General features: G+C 43.9%; 1 protein-coding gene across 1 annotated transcript in view; it reads right to left on the minus strand.

Moving 5' to 3' along the window:
* Nucleotides 1-24,448, minus strand: part of LOC126456487 (farnesol dehydrogenase-like) — a 64,838-nt gene that overhangs the window by 14,579 nt on the left and 25,811 nt on the right. The window contains exons 4-5 of the mRNA XM_050092238.1: nt 4,315-4,444; nt 4,102-4,231 (exon numbers count right to left, since the gene is read on the minus strand). Coding sequence (XP_049948195.1) covers nt 4,102-4,231; nt 4,315-4,444 — 260 coding nt within the window. The remainder of the gene's footprint in view (nt 1-4,101; nt 4,232-4,314; nt 4,445-24,448) is intronic.

Genomic DNA, 24,448 nt, shown 5'->3' on the forward strand with positions numbered 1-24,448 from the left:
TCGAAATTCCTATGACATAGTAACTGAGCACGCCGCTAGAGTGGCGCAGCATTGGACAACCGCTGAATAGTGGGACAGTGAGATTGAAAGAAGAGTTAGGCGAAGAGAGCCTATATCATCAAAACTATTCTCAGAAGTCCTTGAGGATAATTTCAGATCCGTAAATTGGGAAATGAAGCGATCACTGTTAATAGAACACAACTGGACAATTTTCTTTTTGCTGATAACATACTGTGTTTTCACCTGGGGCAGTAGTATTTCAACGACGAATGTTGAGACGCATTTTGGCAGTTACTAGGAGGAACAACAAAAGAAGCAAACAGATCAGGGAACATACTAGAGGGAAAGGATAACTGTGTGATGGGCATGAAAGATAGTTGGACGTAGCATGGAACCAGGTAACTTGATGGTAGGTGATCCAAGAGGGTTATTAACAAGGAGATAATAAAAGATTAAAACGACGACTTCACGAACATAGTCGAGAAAAGCTGAAGACCATGACACACGACAAGTTAGGAAGACACCTTTACACAGCAATGGATGCAAGATTGGAGGGGGGAGGGATGAATATTATGATGAGACTGCTGCAGATACCTCGCAATGAAAAGGTGCCAACTGGAAACGATGATGTCTCAACCCTCTGCGCTAAAAACCGCATATTTTCCTTTCTTGTTTCGGCAGCAGAGATTATCTATCAAATTTCATCAATGTGCAAGTGGCCTCCCGTTCGAGTGAAAGTTGGAGGTACCAAACATGGTGAATATTGGAGAAAAATAAGCATTACACAGACCTGCGCTTTTTAAACACCAAGAAAGTTTTATACATGAATGACAATGTATAAATTTCTAAGACCTGTGCACAGATGCCGTTAATCATTATAGCGACAGAGATGGTAGTTACAGGCTTTTTTTTTTTCAGCCAAAGGCAGTGCGAAAGTAGAACTGTATGGTTCACATAATGATCCACATTGAAAACTACACCCCTGCCCCCTGCCCTTTACACAAATCATGTACCTTGCCGAGGTGAGGTGGCTTGTGTGCTTTAATCATACAGATAGCTGTACCGCAGGTACAATCACTATGGAAGAGTGTTTGCAGACAGTCCAGACAAACGTGTCGTTGCTGAAGAGGGGCGGCAGTCTCTTCAGACGTTGCAGGGGCAACAGCCAGGATGATCGACTGAGATGAGCTTTTTACATTAGCCAACTTGGTTATGCTGTGCTGGTACTGCGAAAAACTGAAAGCAAGCTGAAACTACAGCCTGATCTCAAGCAGCCTACTCTCTGGCTTAGTGATGACGATATCATCTTGGATACAATAATCCTGAGGTAAAATATTGTATTAATCGAAGTTCTGGGCGTGACTTCTCTGGACGACGTTGTCATCATGGGAAACAAAACTCATTCTACACATTGGAGCATGGAATGTTGGAGGAGGTGTATTAGAGAGCATAAAAATAGAAATGGATATGTTGAAGTTGGAGATAATGAGAATGACTGAATTACAGTTCCAGGAAGAATGGTACTTCTGGTCAGGTAAGTATGCGGTGATCAAAACAAAATCAAATAGAGGTAGTACAGTAGAAGATCTAATAATGAATTAGAAAACAGGAATGCAGTAAGCTATTACGACCAGCGTATTGAATGCTTTGTACTAGCCAAAATGGACACGAAGCCAACACCAACCACAGTAGCAGAAATTATCAAACCTTCGTACATCAATATTTAAATTGGACGATGGTAGGACACACCTGGTATAATTTTTATTAAAAATGAAACTCCTCCAGCTGTATTTAAGATTTTATATTTATTGGGCCACTAGTTTCGACGTTGCGTCAACGCCATCTTCAGGCCCGTACACTTTGATGAAATCAATTGTGCGTGGCTCAGTACTAGAAGTCCACGGTGAGAACAACACGTGCTCCACATGGATGGCGAGCAGTAACTGGTGTCTGACACTAGTTACTGCACGTGTTGGTCGCACCGCGGACTTCTAGTACGGGGCTGAAGATGGCGTTGATGCAACGTCGAAACCAGTAGCCAAATAAATATAAAATCTTAAGTACAGCTGGAGGAGTTTCATTTATAATAAAAATTATACTAGCTGGTTCAAATGGCTCTAAGCACTATGGGACGAAACATCTGAGGACATCAGCCCCTAGAACTTAGAACTACTTAAACCTAACTAACGTAATGACATCACACACATCCATGCCCGAGGCAGGATTCGAACCTGCGACTGTAGCAGCAGCGTGGATCCGGACTGAAGCGCCTAGAACCGATCGGCCACAGCGGCCGGCTCACACATTATCCTAACCAAAATAGACACGAAGGGAACACCCCCTAAGTAGTGAGAACTAGCTCCAAACATCACGAAACGGTTGAAACAATATGCGATGAGATAAAAGAAGTTATTCAGACTGATAAGGAAAATGAAAATATAATCGTGATTGGAGATTGGAGATTGGAAGTCTATAGTAGCAAACGGAAGATAACGAAAAATAGTAGGAGAACGAGAATGAAAGTGGAAGTTGCCTGGTAGAGTAGCCGGTCGGGGTGGCCGAGCGGTTCTAGGCGTGACAGTCTGGAACCGCGCGACCGCTACGGTCGCAGGTTCGAATCCTGCCTTGGGCATGGATGTGTGTGACGTCCTTAGGTTAGTTAGGTTTAAGTACTTCTAAGTTCTAGGGCACTGATGACCTCATCAGTTAAGTCCCACAGTGCTCAGAGCCAGCCTGGTAGAATTTTGCTCGGAGCACAAATCGGCCATAGCTAATGCTTGAATAAAACGTTCTTCGGTTTTTAGCGGCGTCAAGAGTTCAAAATTACACGAGCTTTCGGCCGAGCGCTCCTTGGCCATTGTGAAGTACATGACTGCCAGTGGGCTGATGGTACGTCCTGATACACCCTACCTGCCGGCTGTGACGTCACTGGTGCCTGCGGCATCGCCATATATATCCATACGCTGACTCGGCACTCGGTGTACTCGCTTCAACCGCGCGATCGCCTGTATCCCACGTTGCGCTGAGCTGCAAGCCTTCGTCTCTATCAAGGATGTTATCGGTGACGTATTTCAATGGCTTCTTCTGTTACACAGTCCCAGGACTTGTTAGTGCAAGCCACGAGAGAGGTTTCGTGAAATTTGATCCGGTGACCGTTTTGTAAAGCATGCTTATTAAATCGACTTTCTCGGAGTAGCGCAGGCGGTAAAAACTCGCATGCTCCTTCCTGCGTTGTTCCATAGTGCGTAGTGTTTGTCCGGTCTAAGACTGCCCACTATAGCAAGTTTTCTTGTAGGCCCCATGTGTTCTGAGACGTGCTGCGTCTTTAACTAGTCTCCGAAATTGCCAGATTTTTGTCGGATATCTGAAATCGATTTGATCTTGTGTTTTTTTAGCAGGCAGCATATCTTGCGCGACACGAGGCGAGGAAGAGTAATGTGTGTGTGTGTGAAATCTTATGGGACTTAACTGCTAAGGTCATCAGTCCCTAAGCTTACACACTACGTAACCTAAATTATCCTAAGGACAAACACACACACCCATGCCCGAGGGAGGACTCGAACCTCCGCCGGGGCCACGAGGAAGAGTAATGCATTGTCTTCTCCTACCTCCGTGGTTAACTGGATGTTACTGTTAGCACCGGTGAAATTATCTAAGAACTCGTAGAGGTTGTCACATGGGGACAAGTGACGAAAATGTCGTCATTGTAATCGAAAAAAACAACTAGGCTTTAATAGCACTGTGTCTAAGGCAATATCATCAAAATTCTCCATGAAGGGATTTGCAACAGCTGGAGTTTACAGGCTTCCCATGGCAACATCATCGGACTGATAGTAATACTGATCGTTGTCCAGAAAATAAGAAAAAGAGACAGTTCACTGTCTTTCGTCGATGTCCTCGTCATTCATAGCAGATGATACGGAAGCTTATAGAGATTTGTTTTTCCCTCGTTCTATTTACGAGTGGGTCAGAAAGTTGTACAATGATCTGCAGTAGTATAACTGCTTGTAAAATATACATGTAGACACCAGGCGGAGCAGCAGAGAACTGGAGTCTGCTCTATTGCTTCAGCAGAGATGCTAGGTTGGTGGGAGTACTCACGGTGACCTTCATGCTGGAGTCCCGCTGGAGGAACTCGCGGCGGAGGCCCTCGGACAGCACCCTGACCGCGTGCTTGGTGCCGTAGTAGAAGGCGCCCTCCGACATGACGGGTAGCCAGTGGCCCGCCACGCTGCAACCACACAACAGACAATAAGTAATGACGCAATGATTAGCGTGAGCAGCAAGCGGTGGGAGAAGGCAGGCGAGCGTCACCTGCCGATGTTGACGATGTGGCCGTCGTCGATGCCCTTGGCGCGCATCAGGTTAACGGCCTCCTTGGTGCACAGCGTCAGCCCCAGCACGTTCACCTCCAGCATGCGGCGGAACTCCTCCGTGCTGCCCTCTGCACACACACAGACACACATACAAGCTTTACCCATTGTAAGCCTTGTCTGACACAATAGTCTCCCCACAGTGCACTGATGACCCGAAACATCTTGACTACCGTGTTTAATAATCTACTGGTCCAAGTTTGGAACGAAATACATATCCGATTCAGCGTCGAATGAATTCATCAAGTCCTTGATAGGTTTGTGGACGCCAGATCTCTACGCCCAGGTCACGCCAGTTACGAGCCAGTGGATTTTGGGCCAAAAGTGGCACCTAATAGCTTCCCAGATGTGCTTCACAGCGTTCAGATCATGCGAATTTGGTAGCCATCACTGTGAGTCGACTATCATGCTCCTTGAACCAATGTAGCACAATTCTGGCCTTTTCACAAGGAACTCTATCTTACTGGAATATGCCGTCTCCATCGGTAGCAAACTAAACATGAAGGGATACACGGGGCCTACATCAACGATCATGCAATCGACTGTGGTTAGTACCACAGGTCCCACGTAAGACCCATCGAGTGTCCCCCATAGCATAATGCTGTCCCCCACTTGCATCCGTCCTCGGCAAGGTTCATGTTTCCAGTAGCCGTTTACCTGGATCACGGCCTAGCCAGACACGACTGACGACCTGCTGTAACGACAAAAGTGATTCACCATACCATGTGACACGTTTCCATTGATCCACGGTCAAATCCCGTTTATTCCGGTTGCGCTGCATTTACCATCGACGATGTCGGAAAGACTTGTGCCTGCACCAGCATTGTACCCTGTCGGCAGACCTGCCACAGATAGCTGTCTACCCTGCTTTATACGGCTGGCAAATCTGGCATCCGTGTTCCGTGATGAGACGTCGACGTCCAACACCTTGTCACCGACTCGCCGTGTCACTATCCTTCAACCGTTCTCCACAGCTCCTCACGGCAGTAGTGGGCGCACCAACAGTCGACCAGCATAGCTTTTTCCTAGATGCACGTTCCCAGTTGCCAGGCCATAATAAGCTTGACTATGTCACAGTCGCTTGCGTCAGTGAATTACATTTGCGGCTTGCAACGTCGCTAGTGTCATTCCCCATTCGTCTCTGTTCCTTTAGCGCGTCGAGTATCTACAACGCTCGCAAGCGGCATTCAGTTTCGCGCTGGCAGTGGTCCCTATGTTTCGGCTCACCAGTTTCTATCTACGGAGACCCGATTTTGGCAGTACGGTTGTCCCCCGATTATTTCCTATACTATTTTCGGCAAAGAAAATCGAGGATTGGGTAGATACTGAGCCAGGGAAGAGATAACTGTAGACTATACCGAAAACGCAAACAGCTACGGTTACTATCTAAACGGTGTGTATCACGTATCAGAGTTATCTAAATTATTCTACATTGCCTGAAAGGCAATCTTTTTGAAATCAGCAGCAAGCGCCATGTTTTCTACGATTTCAGCAGAAACCAGACTGCATTTATACAATGTGCATTCACATTAATATGACCACGTGTCAAAAGCCTCAGTAACCACCTTTTCCAGCGCAGTTCGCTCCGAGGCGTGCAGGAACAGTCACTGAGATTCGGAAAGGTACAAACGGGGATGTGCAGTAATGCCGACTCCAGTGCCGTGGCCAGCTGCGTTACGTTTCTCGGCTTAGAACCCACAGCGCGAACATACGATCTAAGTAATCCCACTGATTCTAGACTGGGATTTAACCCAGAATCTGGTGGCCAGGGGATTACGATAAACTCATCCTGCTGCTCTTCGAACCACGCATGTACACTTCGAGCTTTGTGACACGCTGCGTTGTCCTGCTGGTAAATAACATTGTGCGGAGGGAAAACAAACTGCATGTGGCGTAGACATGGTCCTCAAAGAGAAATGGAAATTTGTGTTGATCCATTGTATTTTCTAGAATGACGAGATCACCCAGCGAATGCCAAAAAAATGTTCTCTAGATCTGAACGTTCCGCTTTGGTTGCTCCCAGACTATTCACGCCTTACTCAAGAATGGCCATCTGTCCGATGGGGCATGAAACGTGATTCATCTGAAAAGGCCACCTGTTGCCACTGAATGGGCGTCCAATTGCGGTGTCGGCGCCTTCGTCGCCGATGAGCAGCAGTCAGCAAGATTCCAAGAACCAGCCACCTGCTGCGGAAACTCATACGCAGCAACGTTCGTTGGAAACCCTTGGCTCATGTAGGCGGTCAGCTGCTCAGTTCGCCCGTACACTTCTCCATTGCCCTCGTTCCCCCCTGTCATCTATGCCCCGTGGTGCACCTTAGTTGCCTCGGCGCCAGATTTGGACAGTGCCATTTTGCCATGGACGGTATACTTTCATCACGGCGGTTCGCCAACAGTTAACAAACTTAGCCGTTTCGGAAATAATTCCACCCTTGGCCTGAAAGCCAGTGCTCATGCCCTTTTGGATGTCAGACGAATCCCTCCATTTCCCATTTCCGCATTACGACAACGACTGCATTGTTTTCCACCCCCCCCCCCCCTCCCGCCCACACGCTTTCCATTCTCCACTGTTAGTGCTGCCACATGTCATCTGCGGGGGTGGTTTCCGTCGAACATAGGCCGTTGTCACATTAATGAAAACATGTAACGGTCTAAAATTACGACAGGGAAGCCGTAGTAGAAAATGGAGTCAGACATGTTGTACCCTCATCTTGTGTCAACTTCTACACTAAGGAAGAAGGAAAGAATACCAATGAGATATTTGGAAAGGGAATTCACTTTAAGGGAGAAAAGAAATGAGATTTACGAATGATATGGTAATTCTGTAAGATACGGTAAGGACCTGAATGATTCGTTCAACTAATGGATAGTATAGTGAAAAATGCTTACAAAACGGACATCAACAAAACTGAATCAAGGGTAATGGAGCATAGTGAAGTTATAACAGGCAATGCTGAGAGAATTAAATTAGGAAATGAGATAGTAAAAGAAATAGATGTTTACTATTTGGGTAGCAAAATAACTCAAGAACTTTTTGGAATATTGTCAGTGGAAAAAACAGCTATCGATAAAACTTTGATAAAATCATTTCAATAAAAGCAGTCTAGATGGTATGTAAGTCACTTACTTCATTGTGTAATCGATTTTGAGCTCTTATAGGATCATCATCAGACCATTTTACTCCGTGATGAGAGCAGGATACAGTTACATGGAGCAGAGATCGAAACCGGTCACAGAATGAAATAAATAACTTACATTCTTTAACTGAAATAATATCAGTCTAGAAAAAAACTGACGATGGCCGAGGTAAAGAGGATATATAATATGCGTTCCTAAACAACGGACATTTGTTAAGATCTAATACACTTTTAAATTGTAGGAAATCTTTTCCAAAGATATTTATCTACAGTTTAGCCTTTTACGAAACGTGGAGAAGAAACAGTTCAAAGAAATAGAGAATAACAGCTTTTAAAATGCTGTGCTACAGGAGAACGTTGAGAGTTAGACAGGATACGTTGAGTAACTAATGAGGAGATAGTGAATTGAATAATAGAAAAAATATTTGTGGTTGAGCTTGACTAGGCTTAAATTAGACTGTAAATACACTCATGTTCTGAAAAAAAGAACAAAACATCTCGAACGACTAGAGACAGGACGTTCATATTCACAGGACGTGTACGTTAGTATGCTCTGCAGAAATGATTAGCATTTGAACCATGTCGGTGCGCGGATTCAAGGTCAATATTGATAACAAATGGTTCAAATGGCTCTGAGCACTGTGGGACTTAACTTCTAAGGTCATCAGTCCCCTGTAACTTATGCCCGCATCTCGTGGTTGTGCGGTAGCGTTCTCGCTTCCCACGCCCGGGTTCCCGGGTTCGATTCCCGGCGGGGTCAGGGATTTTCTCTGCCTCGTGATGGCTGGGTGTTGTGTGATGTCCTTAGGTTAGTTAGGTTTAAGTGGTTCTAAGTTCTAGGGGACTTATGACCACAGCAGTTGAGTCCCATAGTGCTCAGAGCCATTTTGAACCCCTATAACTTAGAACTACTTAAACCTAGCTAACCTAAGGACATCACACACATCCATGCCCGAGTCAGGACTCGAACCTGCGACCGTAGCGGTCGCGCGGTTCCAGACTGTAGCGCCTAGAACCGCTCGGCCAGATCGATAACATGCCACAACACTACCTAATAGTAAAATTTGCCTGCGGCGCTCGTTGTCGTTACAAACCTAGGGAAATGGGTCAGTATGACTTGAGGAGACATGCAAGTTTAACCGAAGACGTATGCGCGAACCGTACCGTCAAATCACCGTGTTTGAAAGAGGGCACATTATTGGAATGAGAGAAAGTGATGCATCCATCAGGGAAATTTCCGATCGTGTGGGACGAAACGTTTCGACAGCGCAACGGGTTCATGGTAGGCCGTAGAACGTTATGAGATGGGGCAGGTCGCAGCACCCAGATCATTCCCCAAGAAGACTGACAATTCATCCGAATAGCTTTAAAGGACAGATATGCGTCCTTCTTGTCTCTGGCGCAGCAGTGGAACACCCCGTACAAGACCAGGGGTGACTGTCGCCGTTTATTACGACATGGGTTACGTCCGCGTCGTCCACTTTCTACTCTACGGTTGACGAATGAGCAGAAACATGCTAGACGGCAGTGGTGTATGGATAGATGTCACTGGAGCAGGAATTGACTCAGTGTTTTCGGACGAATCTTGTGCTGTGTCAAAACGCACGGGTCACGTTCGCCTTTAAAATTGATGGGTATCCGACCCGATAAACTACTAATAACACCTGGCGGTTACTATAAATATATGTGCACGATGTATTAAGGGCGACAAGACTTGTTATAGATGACCCGAGACCGTTTACGAAAAAAAAAAAAAAAAACAGGTGTTGAGCGCGCGCGACTTCAGCGATGCAACAACTCGCCATCGCTGGGTCCAGAGATGGTGCCTGAGCGACGCGTCGTAGAGAACCGACACCATCAACGAATAATTAATTAATTGTCAAAAGTTGGCGTAGCCCTGTGTGTTTGTTCGTGGTTGGTTGGTTGTTTTGGGGAAGGAGACCAGACAGCGTGGTCATCGGTCTCATCGGATTACGGAAGTATGGGAAGGACGTCGGCCGTGCCCTTTCAGAGGAACCATCCCGGCATTTGCCTGGAGTGATTTAGGGAAATCACGGAAAACCTAAATCAGGATGGCCGGACGCGGGATTGAACCGTCGTCCTCCCGAATGCGAGTCCAGTGTCTAACCACTGCGCCACCTCGCTCGGTGTTTGTTCGTGTAAATGGTTCCTATTGTATGACGTAAGAAGGTAGTTAGTTCCCGAGTAGACCTCTTACCGACTATATATCTGGGTACGTGTAGGTCGGATAGTATACCGACCCTTTGCGTGGTGTATTGAAGCATCGCAGTTAGTGTTTAAGGCTTGGGAGAGGGAAAGAAGTTTTGCTGGTAGAAGCAGTATCTTAATTTGGTGCACTTCACGGAGGCAGCGTGGATACTTTGTCTTTTTGGCCCCTGTTCATATACGTGGCTGTGACGGTAGTTTCCTCCCAAAGCTGAGCTATGAAATGTACGTAGGCTCCGTGAGGTTTTATAAATAGTCGCGGATGAGACACTGGTTTTGGCGAATTTATGTGCTAGGGCGATCGATTTATTGTCGTCCTGTGGACATTTAGGTAGTAAGGAATAGTTTGCTGTGATAGATACAGCGTGGGCCGTGTTAGAGAGAAGGAGACTGCAGTTGATGAGTTTTTGGGAATCGTTGAAACCGATATCCTGTCAGTGAGGTATGATTAGTGGTCACGGCTCACCCAGAGGTAATTGGGTTGTTAGCTGCTTTGCTGGGGTGGTTTGGTAGTGATTGGTGTTTGTCGATAAGGGAAAGCCTCGAACACATTCTGTTTAAATACCACGATCAAACAGCGGACCTAGAATTGGCTCGTATTGATTCGAACTTTTTCACTGTAATATGACAGATCGCACCAATAGTTGAGTTGACAAGCGACGAGAATAAAAGGAACATTTTACAGACAACACGCAACTAAACGAAAACTTTGTTAATCAAAGTGATGAGTGGCTTATTGCAATTTAGGGAACTTGGCGGATCGCGTTTTGCTAACGCCTGAAGAGGCACAGTATTGAGTTAAATTGTTACTTAAGGTTAGGGTTAAGAAGGCGGTGGCGCCTAGGATTTTTGTTTATTTTTTATTATTGAATTTCCATTTTTGTGGGGTGTGGTAGTCTCTGCTGGCATATTGTATTGAGATACATAGACCCAATAAATACCAGTTTTATTTGGTTAAAAGAAACCTTTACGTGTGCTCAATTAGTAGCTGTTGTGTGTAGTTACATTTCGTGAGGAATGCAAAGGTTCATTTTCAGAGATATTAGTAACGCTTTGCATGACAATTTTACGATGGTATTTGTAAGTCTTGCCTCATCAAAAAGTTCCTTAATTGAGTTGATCCACGCTAAATACTCAGAGGGTAGATACGCTAAACAGTTAAAACGATTTAATTTATGGAAAGAGTGTCCTAAGTAACTTCAATTAGAACTGAAGTTGTAGAAAGTTATCACGGAAAACTCAGCGATTATACTAATAACAAAGATTGGTAAATCTATGGAATACGTTATGTCGTATTATTTACATAGCAACGCGGGACTAAACAGAAAGGGATATAAGAGCAACATCAATTATCTTAATCCTTATGGATATCGGTGAAAGCAACTTAAAGTGAATTGGTGGTAACTTGACGATGTATTGGATATAAATATTGTAAGTAATTGAAAGATTCCGAGACTTTTCCAGAGATAGTGTGCTGCGTTGTGAGAATTTTGTGGTGTGTGAGAACAATTGCAAGCTAGAAGTAACATTTAGCTTGACATAATATAAACAGGTATTGTATTTAAAGTGGTTTGGCATTTTGTTTGTCCAATAGTAAGATAACGGGAGTTGTTATCGAAATCTGTGTCTCGTGATAGCTGCTCGATATTGTTTGTCAGTGTCATTGGAGTGTTTTAGCGTGTCTATTCGTGGTGTAGTAGTGTCCTGCACGATTACGACGTTGTGTAGAGTAAAGGTGTTGTTTATTCGACATTTGAGTCTGCCGTCTCGTCAATGTTTATGATTGCTGCAGTACTAATTACCCAAGGGTTGATCTGTCTTCAATTTGTCTTTTAAGAGTGCAACAACGGTACGACCTAGACTTCGAGTATTTGCCAGGCGCTCCGCAACGACTGGAATCTTCTGAAAACTAATAGCGATCCACAGTCATAACATCGACTGTAAAATAAAAACTACGAAATTCAAGCTGTGGTGGTCGATTGGTTGGCTCAACCAAATTTGCGCGGCAGGAAGCCGTACATCTGCGGCATAGCGACGCTGGTACAAAAAATGGTTCAAATGGCTCTGAGCACTATGGGACTTAACATCTGTGGTCATAAGTCCCCTAGAACTCAGAACTACTTAAACGAAACTAACCTAAGGACATCACACACATCCATGCCCGAGGCGATCGTAGCAGTCGCGCGGTTCCGGACTTAGCGCCTAGTCGCTGGTACAGTACGACCCGTTGTCGTCGTGATTTCGATCTTGAGTACCGCCAGTTGGCACGTTACAATCCAGGTTCTGTTTGTTAGAATATAATGGCCGCATTTTGGGTCGCCGCAGACAGGGAGGCGCCGCATCACAGTGACTGCATTCACGACGGCCGAGGTGGCCGAGCGGTTCTAGGCGCTACGGTCTTGAACCGCGCGACCGCTACGGTCGCAGGTTCGAATCCTGCCTCGGGCATGGATGTGTGTGATGTCCTTAGGTTAGTTAGGTTGAAGTAGTTCTAAGTTCAAGGCGACTAATGACCTCGGAAGTTAAGTCCTCTAAGAGCCATTTGAACCATTTGACTGCATTCACACAAGACATATAACACCAACTCGAGGCCTTATGGTGTGGGGTGCAATTGGCTATAACCACAAATCACAGTCGCCGCGTGTCCAGGGTAGCGTGACCAGTTTGACCTACGTGAATGACATCCTGCGACCCACAGCCGAACCCATTCTGCAGCTGCCATTTATCAACAAGAGAATGCACGACCACATGTTGCTGCACGTACATGTGCCTTCTTGCTGCCGCAGGATGTCAGCCTATTGTCCTGGCCCTCCAGATCACCAAACTTGTCGTCAATCTAAAATATGTGGGATATGGTGAAATGACGGGGGCAGTGCTGTGACCCAACGCCAACCACGACAGATGAACGTTGGAACCAGACGAAATGCAGCATGGATGGCTATACCACAGGACGCCATTCGCGCCTTCACACGTGCCAATGCCATCACGCATGGAACAAGTTTTCAGGACCCATGGAGAATCCTGTGCCACCTAGGCTACCCGAACCAAGGTGATTGGAAAGCTAATCATTTCTACAGAACATACTGATGTACATGTCCTGTGAATATGAGCGTCCTGTCTCTATTCGTTTAAGGTGCTCTGTTTTCTTCTGAAGGTGGGGGCAAAAGGGGGAACTTTATAAACAGCGAGAGCGTGTATGTTGTTCTTACCATAAGTTACTTTAAGTAGTGTGTAAGTATAGGGACCAATGACGTCAGCAGTTTGGTCCCTTAGGAATTCATACACATTTGAACATTTTTTTAAAGACAACTGCGCCATCTGCGAGAAGTTAGCATTGTACCCAAGGTCATTAACATGCAACATCAACAGCAAAGGCTCTAACACAGTTCGCTGGAATACGCCCAAAGTATATTCTACTTATGTCGATGAGTCTCCGCCGGCCGTTGTGGCCGAGCGGTTCTAGGCGCTTCAGTCTGGAACCACGCGACCACTACGGTCGCTGGTTCAAATCCTGTCTCGGACATGGATGTGTGTGATGTCCTTAGGTTAGTTAGGTTTAAGTAGTTCTAAGTTCTAGGGGCTGTTAACCTCAGATGTTAAGTCCCATAGTGCTCAGAGCCATTTGAACCATACGATGACTGTGCTCCAACCATGCTGCGTCCTTCTTACAAAGAAATCCTCACTTCTGTTCCAAATTTCGTCTGATATCCCATACGATGGTACTTCTGATAACAAATGGAAGTGAGCTACTGGCAAGGAGAGGTCACCAGCGATGGGATCGACTTCTTGAAGCCATCTATACTGTTATGTAGGTTAAGATCCCAGGTATCACACATTACAGCAATTCACCCTGATTGGGCCTCGTTTGCGAGTAACTGATGAAAACTTACTTTGGAATTTTTTCTGTCACTCAATAGCGTCAAAAAAGGTGCACTGAATAGTGCTGTAGTGTCGTGTAATGGACAGGATAATGGCTTCACATACAGGAAGTTGTGAATACGAATCTCGTGAGGAGCAGTGAACTTTTTTTTGTATTTTACTTGCATATCTTTATAGACATGACTTTCACCATCATTTCATTCAATTAATTGACTTAACTGCAATTTTTATTTCCATTCCTTTGTCACATAATTTTAATTATAATATCAACTTATTCATTTGCTCTCATTTTTCTTCCTATCATTCATTTTCCACCTGAAATTTTTGATTAACTTTATGTATTAATTTCAAATTAATTTCTTTTGTTATCTCGTCCTGGTTTTTCTGTCCACATTATTGCGTTCACTATATCTATTTCTCATTTTGCTTCAATTTCGTTTTACTTATACAATCTTCTTTCATTTAAACCTTCATCTGCGTTATTTTGTCCATAGTGCTATAGATTTTTAGGTAATGTTATAAATGTTAATATGATGATTACAGTGCAGAAAGAACTGCACATCTGATAACGAAAAATACATTTTTCACACCATTGCACAGTCAATATAAATAGATTATTTCGTGTTTTATTTTTTAACTGGCAGATCGTAATTTTCAAATAATTTATAATAGATAAGTATAATTAAATTCAAATTCACAAAAATTCCGTTTGGAAAAAGAATGACGTAAAGAAAAAATGAAACAAGTGAATAGAAAGAAATTACATTTGAAACAATTAATAGAATAAAATAACGATCAAAGTCATATCGATAAAGATTTTACAATAAAAAAATTACTGCTCCTGACGAGATTCGAGCCCATAACCACCTGCATAAAAAAAAGCTACTATTCTATCTACTACACCATAACACCACTGTTGGAATTGTGTCATTTTCAAAGTCATTGACCATCACGCAAAATTCCGATTTTTTTTTAAATTAGTCGCAAACGAGAGCACACTAGGATAAATGGCTGAAGGGTTTGATACCTGGTATCTTAACCTACATCACCGCATAGATGGTTACAAAAAGTCGATCCCACCGCTGGGGACCTCTCCTTGTGAGTCAAATGCTTTTCGGAAATCGACTAATACTGCATGCACTTCACTGCCTTGAGCCATGGATTTCGGGATGTCATGTGAGAAAACCGCAAGTTATGTTTCATGTGATCGGTGTTTTCGAAATTCAGGCTGGTTAGCACGGAGGAGGTCGTTCCGCTCGAAAAGTGTATTAAGTGACATGTTTCTCGGGCAAAGCATACATCGGCGAAACTGGAAAGATAGTAAAAGAACGCGTTAAAGAAGACGTAAACCAGTTTAACGTCAGAGGTAGCGGAGCACCAAGAAGAGTGTAAGAGGTTACGGATTTTAAGAACGTACGCGCGCTGGTCGCATAAAGTAGTATTTACAGAAGTAAAGTCCTTGGAACAGTCCAAATATCGAAGAATGAGTGTAATAGCACCGTCTTCGTGACTATGCGCTGTCAGTACATAAACACACAGCCACGGCGAGAGAGGAAAGTAAACAGCTACCAGGAAGCAATGGAGGCGGCACAACAATAGTATTTTGGTCTCCTCCCCTCTTGGTCAGTGAGTGATTTCAGCATTTACCCAATGACGACGGTGCACGATTAGCAACTGGGAGATTTTTACCCCGTAACTCCACTTCTCCAATAAAGGCCCGGAAAATAGCCTTTTATAAGTAACCACGATGATGTCTCTCGATAGCATTCGGCTATCCTGGGACACCAATGTAATACTGAATATAGGTTCCAGCAGAGGGGTCGAAGCGTCGATTAGTGAAGAAATCTGAAAAGGAACGTGCTGCGGTCAAACGACTCAAAGTTTTATCATCAAGAACAGCTGTGAGCAAAACCTGGAGACTTAAGTGAATAACTTCTTGTTCTAAACTGAGGAAGCAGGAATTGTTCCCTTAGTTGATAACACAAGCAACGTAATGATGTTACGTAGTGTTGCACAGAAACAAAGAGTGAATAAAAGAAATTATCTCAAAAAATATTGTTTAGTTTTTTGGTAAAGTTATATCACTTTCTTTAAAAAGAAGCATTACATTCAGCTGCATACAAGGATGGCAACAGAGCATATCAAAAGGGAACATGTAAATCAGATTTTTCTTTAGCCTTGCTTCCATAATTAGCCGTAACGTCAGAATTGCCTCTCTCGTCCCCATACTTTTCCTAAAGCCAAACTGATCGTCACCTACCGCATTCTCAATTTTCTTTTCCATTCTTCTGTATATTATTCTTGTAAGCAGCTTCGATGCATGAGCTGTTAAGCTGATTGTGCGATAATTCTCGCACTTGTCAGCTCTTGCCGTCTTCGGAATTGTGTGGATGATGCTTTTCCGAAAGTCAGATGGTATATCGCCAGACTCATATATTCTACACACCAACGTGAATAGTCGTTTTGTTGCCACTTCCCCCAATGATTTTAGAAATTCTGATGGAATGTTATCCATCCCTTCTGCCTTATTTGACCGTAAGTCCTCCGAAGCTCTTTTAAATTCCGATTCTAATGCTGGATCCCCTATCTCTTCTAAATCGACTCCTGTTTCTTCTTCCATCACATCAGACAAATCTTCACCCTCATAGAGGCTTTCAATGTATTCTTTCCACCTATCTGCTCTCTCCTCTGCATTTAACAGTGGAATTCCAGTTGCTTTTAATGTCACCAAAGGTTGTTTTGACTTTCCTGTATGCTGAGTCTGTCCTTCCGACAATCATATCTTTTTCGATGTCTTCACGTTTTTCCTGCAGCCATTTCGTCTTAGCTTCTCTGCACTTCCTATTTATTTCATTCCTCAGCGACTTGTATTTCTGTATTCCTGATTTTCCCGGAACATGTTTGTACTTCCTCCTTTCATCAATCAACTGTAGTATTTCTTCTGTTACCCATGGTTTCTTCGCAGCTACCTTCTTTGTACCTATGTTTTCCTTCCCAACTTCTGTGATGGCCCTTTTTAGAGATGTCCATTCCTCTTCAACTGTACTGCCTACTGCGCTATTCCTTATTGGTGTATCTATAGCGTTAGAGAACTTCAAACATATCTCGTCATTCCTTAGTACTTCCGTATCCCACTTCTTTGCGTATTGATTCTTCCTGACTAATGTCTTGAACTTCAGCCTACTCTTCATCACTATTATATTGTGATCTGAGTCTATATCTGCTCCTGGGTACGCCTTACAATCCAGTATCTGATTTCGGAATCTCTGTCTGACCATGATGTAATCTAATTGAAATCTTCCCGTATCTCCCGGCCTTTTCCAAGTATACCTCCTCCTCTTGTGATTCTTGAACAGGGTATTCGCTATTACTAGCTGAAACTTGTTACAGAACTCAATTAGTCTTTCTCCTCTTTCATTCTTTGTCCCAAGCCCATATTCTCCTGTAACCTTTTCTTCTACTCCTTCCCCTAAAACTGCATTCCAGACGCCCATGACTATTAGATTTTCGTCCCCCTTTACGTACTGCATTACCCTTTCAATATCCTCGTACACTTTCTCTATCTGTTCATCTTCAGCTTGCGACGTCGGCATGTATACCTGAACTATCGTTGTCGGTGTTGGTCTGCTGTCGATTCTGATTAGAACAACCCGGTCACTGAACTGTTCACAGTAACACACCCTCCGCCCTACCTTCCTATTCATAACGAATCCTACACCTGTTATACCATTTTCTGCTGCTGTTGATATTACCCGATGCTCATCTGACCAGAAATCCTTGTCTTCCTTCCACTTCACTTCACTGACCCCTACTATATCTAGATTGAGCCTTTGCATTTCCCTTTTCAGATTTTCTAGTTTCCCTACCACGTTCAAGCTTCTTACTCGTAGAACGTTATCCTTTCGATGATTATTCAATCTTTTTCTCATGGTAACCTCCCCCTTGGCAGTCCCCTCCCGGAGATCCGAATGGGGGACTATTCCGGAATCTTTTGCCAATGGAGAGATCATCATGACACTTCTTCAATTACAGGCCACATGTCCTGTGGATACACGTTACGTGTCTTTAATGCAGTGGTTTCCATTGCCTTCTGCATCCTCATGTCGTTGATCATTGCTGATTCTTCCGCCTTTAGGGGCTATTTCCCACCCCTAGGACAAGAGAGTGCCCTGAACCTCTATCCGCTCCTCCGCCCTCTTTGACAAGGCAGAATGAGGCTGACTTCTTATGCCGGAAGTCTTCGGCCGCCAATGCCGATTATTTATCAAAATTTAGGCAGTGGCGGGGATCGAACCCGGGACCGAAGACGTTTTGATTATGAATCAAAGACACTTTCATAGGATTTGTCGACCTGGAAAAAGCGTTCGACAATATAAAATGGTGCAAGCTGTTCGAAATTCTGAAAAAAGTGGGGGTAAGCTATAAGGAGAGACGGGTCATATACAATATGTACAACAACCAAGAGGTAATAATAAGAATGGACGATCAAGAACGAAGTGCTCGTATTAAGAAGGGTGTAAGACAAGGCTGTAGCCTTTCACCCCTACTCTTCAATCTGTACATCGAGGAAGCAATGATGGAAATAAAAGAAACGTTCAGGAGTGGAATTCAAATACAAGGTGAAAGGATATCAATGATACGATTCGCTGATGACATTGCTATCCTGAGTGAAAGTGAAGAAGAATTAAATGATCTGCTGAACGGAATGAACAGTCTAATGAGTACACAGTATGGTTTGAGAGTAAATCGGAGAAAGACGAAGGTAATGAGAAGTAGTAGAAATGAGAACAGCGAGAAACTTAACATCAGGATTGATGGTCACGAAGTCTATGAAGTTAAGGAATTCTGCTACCTAGGCAGTAAAATAACCAATGACGGACGGAGCAAGGAGGACATCAAAAGCAGACTCGCTATGGCAAAAAAGGCATTTCTGGCCAAGAGGAGTCTACTAATACCAAATACCGGCCTTAATTTGAGGAAGAAATTTCTGAGGATGTACGTCTCGAGTACAGCATTGTATGGTAGTGAAACATGGACTGTGGGAAAACCGGAACAGAAGAGAATCGAAGCATTTGAAATGTGGTGCTGTAGACGAATGTTGAAAATTAGGTGGACTGATAAGGTAAGGAATGAGGAGGTTCTACGCAGAATCGGAGAGGAAAGGGGATGATAGGACATCTGCTAAGACATGAGGGAATGACTTCCATGGTACTAGAGGGAGCTGTAGAGGGCAAAAACTGTAGAGGAAGACAGAGATTGGAATACGTCAAGCAAATAATTGGGGACGTAGGTTGCAAGTGCTATTCTGAGATGAAGAGGTTAGCACAGGAAAGGAATTCGTGGCGCGCCGCATCAAACCAGTCAGTAGACTGATGACAAAAAAAAAAAAAAGGTAAGATACAGGATTATTCAGAATCTTACTTGTGATGGATGACAAATTAGTGTAAATACAGAAAAAATAATTATGTAGATGAGTAAGTAAAACAATCTCCTAATGTTCGAATACTGTATTAGTAATGCGCTGGTTCACACTATCACGTCGATTAAATATTTCAACGTAACGTTGCAAAGCGACATCAGACGGAACGAGCACCTAACGTCGGTAGTTGGGATGGTGAATTGTCGTCTTCGGCTTACTGGGAGAATTTTAAGAAAGTGTAGTTCATGTATGAAAAAGGCCTCGTATACAACACTGGTGCGACCCATTCTGGAGTCCTGCTCGATTGTCTGGCATAATATTAAGTTTGTTAGTTCGTTACATGCTCTGCGGTTCATTTTACATGATAGATCGTAATAATGTGGAACGAGTCATTTTACATTCGCATTGCAAATTAATTTTCAAATATGGTTACATTGTGAAAAATTTCTAAGGTTTTTCTTCTCTCTCTCAAATCAGATTGTTCAATATTCCTGCATTTGCATGTCAATAATAACTCTTGCCGATTCTATAGCTCTCAGATATTTTTGTTGTGGAAAACGTCCTCCGTGTGACCTGATTTTTGTGACGAAATCACTTTGGGTACTTCCATTAACTTAAGTCGTCTTCAAGTATCGAAGTATTAACCAAACAGTCCGTCGCAATAGCTGAGTGGTCAGCGTGGTTGCCTGTCAGTCAGAGAATCTTGGTTCGATTCCCGGGATTTTTCTTTGGTAGGAGTAATGGTACGAGGTACACTCAGGAACTATTTGACCGATTTGTATACCAAGGTCAGGAAACCCAATAGTCAGGGGGAGGGCGGTGTGCTGATGAGATTCCCCTCCGTACTAGATTCGATGACGTCATTGGCAGAGAATGACAGCGATCAGGCGGTCCAGTTTGGCCTGTCTTGGACCAGAACGTGGAAGTTTACTTTTACTTTATTGCGAACTACTCTATAGGTGGGACAAAAACACCTAACATAAAACATAATTGATGGCATTGGCTGCAATATTATGCAAGGTGTTATTAGAAAATTAGAATTAAAATGAATGAAAGTCCATATGACTGTACTAGTCCTTTCAAAGACCCATTATCGGTTTCGCACCTTGAAGGTCCATCTTAATGTGTGTTTCTCTATAAACGAATTACGTTCTTTGTATAATAAAAAATCGTAGAAGATTTTTTTAAAAAAGCCTTAAACAACTTTCACCACAAATGCTATTCTGTATAGGTACTGCTAAACGCCGTAATCTTAAACACACTGCCGGCCGAAGTGGCCGTGCGGTTAAAGGCGCTGCAGTCTGGAACCGCAAGACCGCTACGGTCGCAGGTTCGAATCCTGCCTCGGGCGTGGATGTTTGTGATGTCCATAGGTTAGTTAGGTTTAACTAGTTCTAAGTTCTAGGGGACTAATGACCTCAGCAGTTGAGTCCCATAGTGCTCAGAGCCATTCTTAAACACACTGTTGTTTTGATGCTTTATGTCGTTATGAAAGACACGTAATCTGCCTATATGTGCTTTACACCTACTTTCAGCGTTTCAAAGAGTCTGAAAACTATTTTGCTGTCAGCCAGAAAGCAAAGGGGAACATACTGACCATAATTTCCAGTCTGCAAGGCCACATTACTCTTTGTGATCACTGAATGAAAATGTTCCTACTCGTTATTTACTCAGCAGGATCAGGAACCATTAACATAAATGCAAAAGTTTATGAGTTTTAACTTTTTAATACACATATCAAAAAAATTTTTGCATCACCTCGGCCCCGAGATTTTCGGAACCTGTACAGAAAATAGGAATGGAGATTAACATAAACATCATTTCCGCCCTTTTTATTGCTCATGAAATTCACCCATTGCATGTTGCACCACCATACAGCGAGACCTTCAAGGGTGGTGGTCTAGATTGCTGCACATGCCGGTACTTCCAATACCCAGTAGCACCTCCTCTTCCATTGATGCATGCCTGTATTCATCATGGCACACTGTCCACAAGTTTATCAAGGCACTGTTGGTCTAGATTGTCCCACTCGTCAACGTCGAATCGGCGTAGATCCCTCACAATGGTTGGTGGGTCACGTCTTCCATATACAGCCTTTTTCAATCCATCCCAGGCCGGAGAACATGCTGGCCACTCTAGTCGAACGATGCCGTTATCCTGAAGGAAGTCATTCACAAGATGAGCACGATGGAAGCGCGAATTGTCCTCCATGAAGACGAATGCCTCGCCAATATGCTGCCGATGTGGTTGCACTAGCGGTCGGAGGATGCCATTCACGTATCGTACAGTCGTTACGGCGCCTTCCATGACCACCAGCGACGTACGTCAGGCCCCGCATAATGCCACCCCAAACAGTAGGGAACCTCCAACTTGCTGCACTCGCTGGACAGCGTGTCTAAGGCGTTCTTCCTGACAGGGTTGCCTCGAAACACGTCTCCGACGATTGTCTTGTTGAAGGCATATGCGACACTCATCGGTGAAGAGAACGTGATGCCAATCCTGAGCGGTCCATACGGCATTTTGTTGGGCCAATCTGTACCGCGATGCATGGTGTCATGGTTGGAAAGATGGACCTCGCCTCGGATGTCGGGAGTGAAGTTGCGCGTCATGCAGCCTATTGTGCACAGATTGAGTCGTAACACGACGTCCTGTGGCTGCACGAAAAACATTATTCATCATGATGGCGTTGCTGTCAGGGTTCCTCCGAGCCATAATCCGTAGGTAGCGGTCATCCACTGCAGCAGTAGGCCTTGGGCGGCCTGAGCGAGGCATGTCATCGACAGTTCCTGTCTCTCTGTATCTCCTCCATGTCCGAACAACATCGCTTTGGTTCACTCCGAGACGCCTGGACACTTCCCTTGTTGAGAGCCATTCCTGGCACAAAGTAACAATTCGGACACGATCAAACGCGGTATTGACCGTTTAGGTGGAATGACTGGAACTGGAACTGATCGGCTGTCGGACCCCCTCTGCCTGATAGGCGCTGGTCATGCATGGTTGTTTACATCTTTGGGTGGGTTTAGTGACATCTCTGAACAGTCAAAGGGACTGTGTCAGTGATATAATATCCACAGTCAACATGTGTCTTCAGTTCTGGGGACTGGGGTGATACAAAACTTTGTTGATGCATGTATATTGTGTAAAACTTCAAAAGCATAAAATATAATAATATCCCTAATGATAATAATAATACACCTATCGGAATAAGCACTGTTAACAGTTCGGAGTGGGCCTCTACAGTAAGTTCCAGGTCAGATGGTCTATCGCCCTGACGTCTAATCACCAAAAGGGAATTGCTCACCTTAAAAGTGGAAAATAATTTCGTCACTTGCGACACGGTTTCGTCAACATTGTGAGGGGGGGGGGGGGGGGGGGGGCACACAAACATTTACTGCCATGAAGTGTAAGCGGTCGAGGACAGTGTAGAGTCCTCACGAGTTCGCTTCCTATTTGTGGCGAAAACGCCCTCAAGTCTGCCCAGGTCTGATGTCCTCTGAAGCAATACGCACGCAGGAGTAGAACTGACGCGAAAAGAGTGATATCTTTGTTCCAAGTGTCAAAAATGGGCTAAATGGCTCTACGCTCTACGGGACTTAACATCTGAGGTCATCAGTCCCCTAGACTTAGAACTAGTTAAACCTAACTAACCTAAGTACATCACACACATCCATGCCCGAGGCAGGATTCGAACCTGCGACAGTAGCAGCAGCGCGGTTCCGGAGTGAAGCGCCTAGAACCGCTTTTATTCATTTTGTTCGGTATTGTTCGTTGCGTTTGGTCTGGGTGAACGTCACAAGACATCCGTTCAAGGTGATCGTTGATTCCTTTACTCAGTTTTTTATTACAGAGGGCGAGCAGCGCTCTGATCGAACACGCTGAGCTACCGTACTTGCAAACGCAGCACCTAATGGCCCCTACCTCGGACAGATATTAATTGACAGCTCTGTAGTTTAATAATTTACAATCTCAATTTTTATATAAACAGAGCTAAGTTCGCTTAAGTTACTGAAAAAGTTTTAGCTCACTGCATTTAAACTTTGCTGGCTGGTGTTTTTAGAAAGGAACGGACAGTAAAACATGACCTCTGAACAACCTCTTTAAGTTTCCTTGTGATCATTGTTATTTACAATACAGTATTTAATCTTGGTACAGCTCTATTATTGCATGGATGAATTGAGTGCTGTAATTATAACTTTCCATTACAAATACAGAGAATAGTCTACCATGAGTCCGCAGCTCGTGGTCTCGCGGTCGCGTTCGCGCTTCGAGAGCACATGGTTTTGGGTTCGATTCCTGGCGGGGTGAGGGATTTTCACATGCCTCGAAATGACTGGGTTTTGTGTTGTCCTCATCATTTCATCATCATTCATGAAAGTGGCGACATTGGTCTGAGCAAAGGTTGGAAATTTGTACGGGCGCTGATAACCGCGAAATTGAGCGCCTCAAGCACCAAACACATGAGCTATCATGAAGATGGACATTTTCGTTCCAAATTTGGTTTTTAGGAAATGACTCGAAAATTAATAGAGGTAGCTTATTGTTGTCACATAGTTAACGTTTTGCCGGCGGGAGTGGCCGAGCGGTTCTAGACGCTACAGTATGGACCCGCGCGACCGCTGCGCCCGCAGGTTCGAATCCTGAATCGGGCATGGATGTTTGTGATGTCCTTAGGTTAGTTAGGTTTAAGTAGTTCTAAGTTCTAGGGGACTGATGACCTCAGAAGTTAAGTCCCATAGTGCTCAGAGCCATTTGAACCATTTTTAGTTAACGTTTTTGTATGAAACTGAGGCTACATATGAATTTTCATCTTTCTGACTCTAATGTTCAGCGCCTTCAATTTTTCATAAAAACGCTGATTTCGACCAAAACATTTCTCAGATCAAATTGAGACTTGTAACTTTTAATTGCGACATACACTTGCATATTCTGATCAATTTTTAGCTTTCTATTTTTATTATGCAGCGCCATTTATTTTTTCTTAAGATCGTATATCTTGCCTAACACAGTCATTTCCACGTTGTGAGACTTAACAATGTTAACATTAATATACGTATGCATAAGAAGTTAGGAAAAGTTATTTTAAATTTAGTTTCACTCTTAGATAATGTTGCAATCCTTTGTATGTTAAACAAAGGAGCGTTACGATGACGTGGTACTGGTGGTAGTGAACTGGGGTTAATTTCGGCACACTCGCTCACCTCTGTACCTCTTACAGGGACACAACGCTTGTTTTGGCTCAACACTTGAAGAAACTTTTGCTAGAAATACTATGTTGTAGGTGCTGTTGATCATCGATTCTCATATTCATTACTTACAAGTGATTACTTCGTGCTTGATGAGAATTACCATGTTCCAAGTTGTTGCAGCTATAAACAATACTGAGTGATCCCTCAACGGTCATCATCAAACTAAAA

Source organism: Schistocerca serialis, chromosome 2 (assembly GCF_023864345.2).
Source record: "Schistocerca serialis cubense isolate TAMUIC-IGC-003099 chromosome 2, iqSchSeri2.2, whole genome shotgun sequence".
NCBI lineage: Eukaryota > Metazoa > Arthropoda > Insecta > Orthoptera > Acrididae > Schistocerca > Schistocerca serialis.